The sequence below is a fragment of the Physcomitrium patens genome, chromosome 14, assembly GCF_059467195.1.
Source record: "Physcomitrium patens ecotype Gransden chromosome 14, ASM5946719v1, whole genome shotgun sequence".
Taxonomy (NCBI): domain Eukaryota; kingdom Viridiplantae; phylum Streptophyta; class Bryopsida; order Funariales; family Funariaceae; genus Physcomitrium; species Physcomitrium patens.
This window is the reverse complement of record NC_143423.1, coordinates 7551178-7553743: the sequence shown is the minus strand read 5'-3', so window position 1 is coordinate 7553743 and position 2566 is coordinate 7551178. Positions and strand designations below refer to the sequence as shown.

At 43.9% G+C, this 2566-nt stretch overlaps 1 protein-coding gene across 2 annotated transcripts; it reads left to right on the top strand.

Annotated features, from left to right (window-relative positions):
• On the top strand, positions 1 to 2301 carry LOC112291208 (uncharacterized). Of its 2 annotated transcripts, none has more exons than XM_024538329.3 (2): positions 1 to 229; positions 324 to 2301. In XM_024538329.3, the coding sequence occupies exons 1-2, from the start codon at positions 150 to 152 to the stop codon at positions 487 to 489; spliced, it is 246 nt and encodes an 81-aa protein (XP_024394097.2). In that variant the 5' UTR covers positions 1 to 149; the 3' UTR covers positions 490 to 2301. The 2 variants fall into 2 exon arrangements, with proteins under 2 accessions (XP_024394097.2, XP_090111903.1); XM_090255777.1 differs by having other exon boundaries at positions 324 to 1528.
• Positions 2302 to 2566: the final 265 nt, after the last annotated feature.

Below are 2566 nucleotides of genomic sequence, written 5' to 3'. Positions count from 1 at the left end.
GGACATGAGGAGGGATGTGACCTCTTGGTCTCTTCGGACGTTGCCTACATGATGGTTGTTAGTGGGGCGGATTGGGACGTAGCGAGGGGGACGAGAAGTGACCTTGGCCGCCCTCGCACATCGTGAAAGTGACGGCGGACACATACTCGATGGAAGTCCAAGGTGTTGCGTCTCAAGTCCCATCAGATGGGAATACTCAGCCCCTCTCACCTGCACCCGGATGGGCAGCGTAAGTCACAGTAGGCGCGAGTGAGAGAGTGTCAAGAATAATTCCGCATTGGGTTAACTCGGTTCTAACGTGGTTTGTGTGGGATGTCTCGCAGAGAGTTGGAGGGATCTCATAGGGGCGAAGTTACATGTGGTATCAGAGCGCTTAAGACCGGGATTGGCGAGAAGCATGTGAGGGGAGATCTTCTGAACCTTTCGTCAGTAAGAGACTGCAGAGAAGGGAAAGAGGACCACGAAAGCTTCGACTCAACGGTGCGATGAGAAAGAAATTTTGGGAGGAGATTTGCCGGAGGGCCAGGTAAGTCAGGACCTAAAGCCAAAACACAAACTGATTAAGAAGAAACCCGCTCTTGAGAAAGAGAATTTGAGCCACTCAGAGAGAGACGGCGAAGAAATTCATTGAGATGTGAAGGAGATCGCAAAAGGACTGGCGATTGACGTGGAATCTCCGATTCAAGTAAGTAAAGAAGAGATGAGTGACCAAGAGGGAAGAAACCCGAGGTCACAAAGACAGACGACATCCAGAACTTCGAACCACTCGACGGATTCGCAGATGGAGCGGCAAGAAGTTGTGTCCTTACTCGAAGTCGAGAAAATTGTTTTGAAAATGATGGAAGAGAAAAACCGAGAATTCGAGAAGAAGATGGAAGTGAATCAGCCCCTGATCGATTCATTGGTGAGAGAAAACATGAGGAAAGAATCGCTGCTGGAAAGTCAAAAGAGTAGGTCGAGCTCCTATCGAGCAAAGACGGATCAACCAAGGAAGTGGCGGGGCACAGAGCAAAGAAGAACCACAAGGAGGTTCCTAAAGGAAGTAGAACACTGGTGCCTGACTAACGATGTCAAAGACGATGTCGATAAAATCAGGACTCTATCAGCGCTGCTTGAAGGAAGCGCATTAGATTGGTTTGATGGAAAAATCAAAGCCAATTCTAACTATGCCAAGGAAACCGCGTGGTGTGAAGTCTGTGAGAAGCTGATAGGGAGATTTGAAAGCAAGTGGCAGAATTTTGTAGAAGGACTGCAACTGCTTAAGCTCAGGCAAGAAGCAGGCAAAACCTCACTTTTAAAATATGTTGGCTATTTCCAGAACCAATTGGCATACACTCAGATTATGAGAAGTATTTGTTACTTTTCTTTTATAATGGGTTAAGTGTCGCGACCAGAAGAAGATATTAGGGAGAGAGAAACTATTCCTACTAATCTCAACGACACTTATGCGTTAGCGTCGCAATTGGAAATAGAAGAACAAGGGCCAGGTCATAGCAAGATGAGCGCGATGACTACAACGTGGGAAGGTAAAATCAACCCGTACGGCAGAACTAGGCCTTTCCACAAGAAACCCCCATTTGCTAAGAGGAAAATTGAGGAGATCACCTCGAATTTTTCTAAACCTAAGATGAAGGAAAGCCAGGGGAGCAGTTCAAAAAAGGTGCGTCGGTGACATGTTTTTAGTGCCAACGAAAGGGACACTATGCCAACTATTGAATGAAGAAGTGGCGATTGTAAGAATGAAGAAGTGGCCACTATGCCAACGATTGTAAGAATGAAGAAGTGGCGATTGTAAGAATGAAGAAGTGGCCACTATGCCAACGATTGCAAGAATGAAGAAGTGGCGATTGTAAGAATGAAGAAGTGGCCACTATGCCAACGATTGTAAGAATGAAGAAGTGGCGATTGTAAGAATGAAGAAGTGGCGAAAAAGATAACCACTATCTTAATGTTCCTTGACATAAGGTTGAGATGGATCAAAATTTTGACAACTCAAAACCGAGTACCCGAGTATTGGTGAAGAAAGAGAATTTAGATGTAGAATTAGTCCTCACCAATCCATATAAGAAACTTGTTTATTTAGACTCTAGAGTGGAGAATATTGAATGGGCCATGTTGATTGACACAAGCGCAACCAATTCGTTTATGAGCCCAAGATGCGCTGAGAGGTTAGCGTTGATTCAAGAATCGACCAAGGAGATAGAGACATTCTTTGTTAAGGGTGGAGAGTTATCTCGCTCAGTTGTAAAAGGCGTGAAGTTTCAAGTGAGAAATGAGAGGTTTTAAGAGGACTTCACAATCTACCACCTTAATGGAATAGATGTAGTCTTAGGTAACACGTTTCTAGAATGATATGGAGTAGAGCTCTGATGGAAACTAGAAATGCATTGTCGTATTACGTGAAGTCTTGCTTCAGAATGCTCTGGGCACTTGGTTGTAGAAGGAAGAATGGAAATTGCAACAACAAAATCGTGATTCTAATAGAATACTAATTAAACTCTAATTAGATCATAATAATGTTAAGCAAGCTTCAATCAAATTCAAAAAAACCTCAAGAAATTTCAAA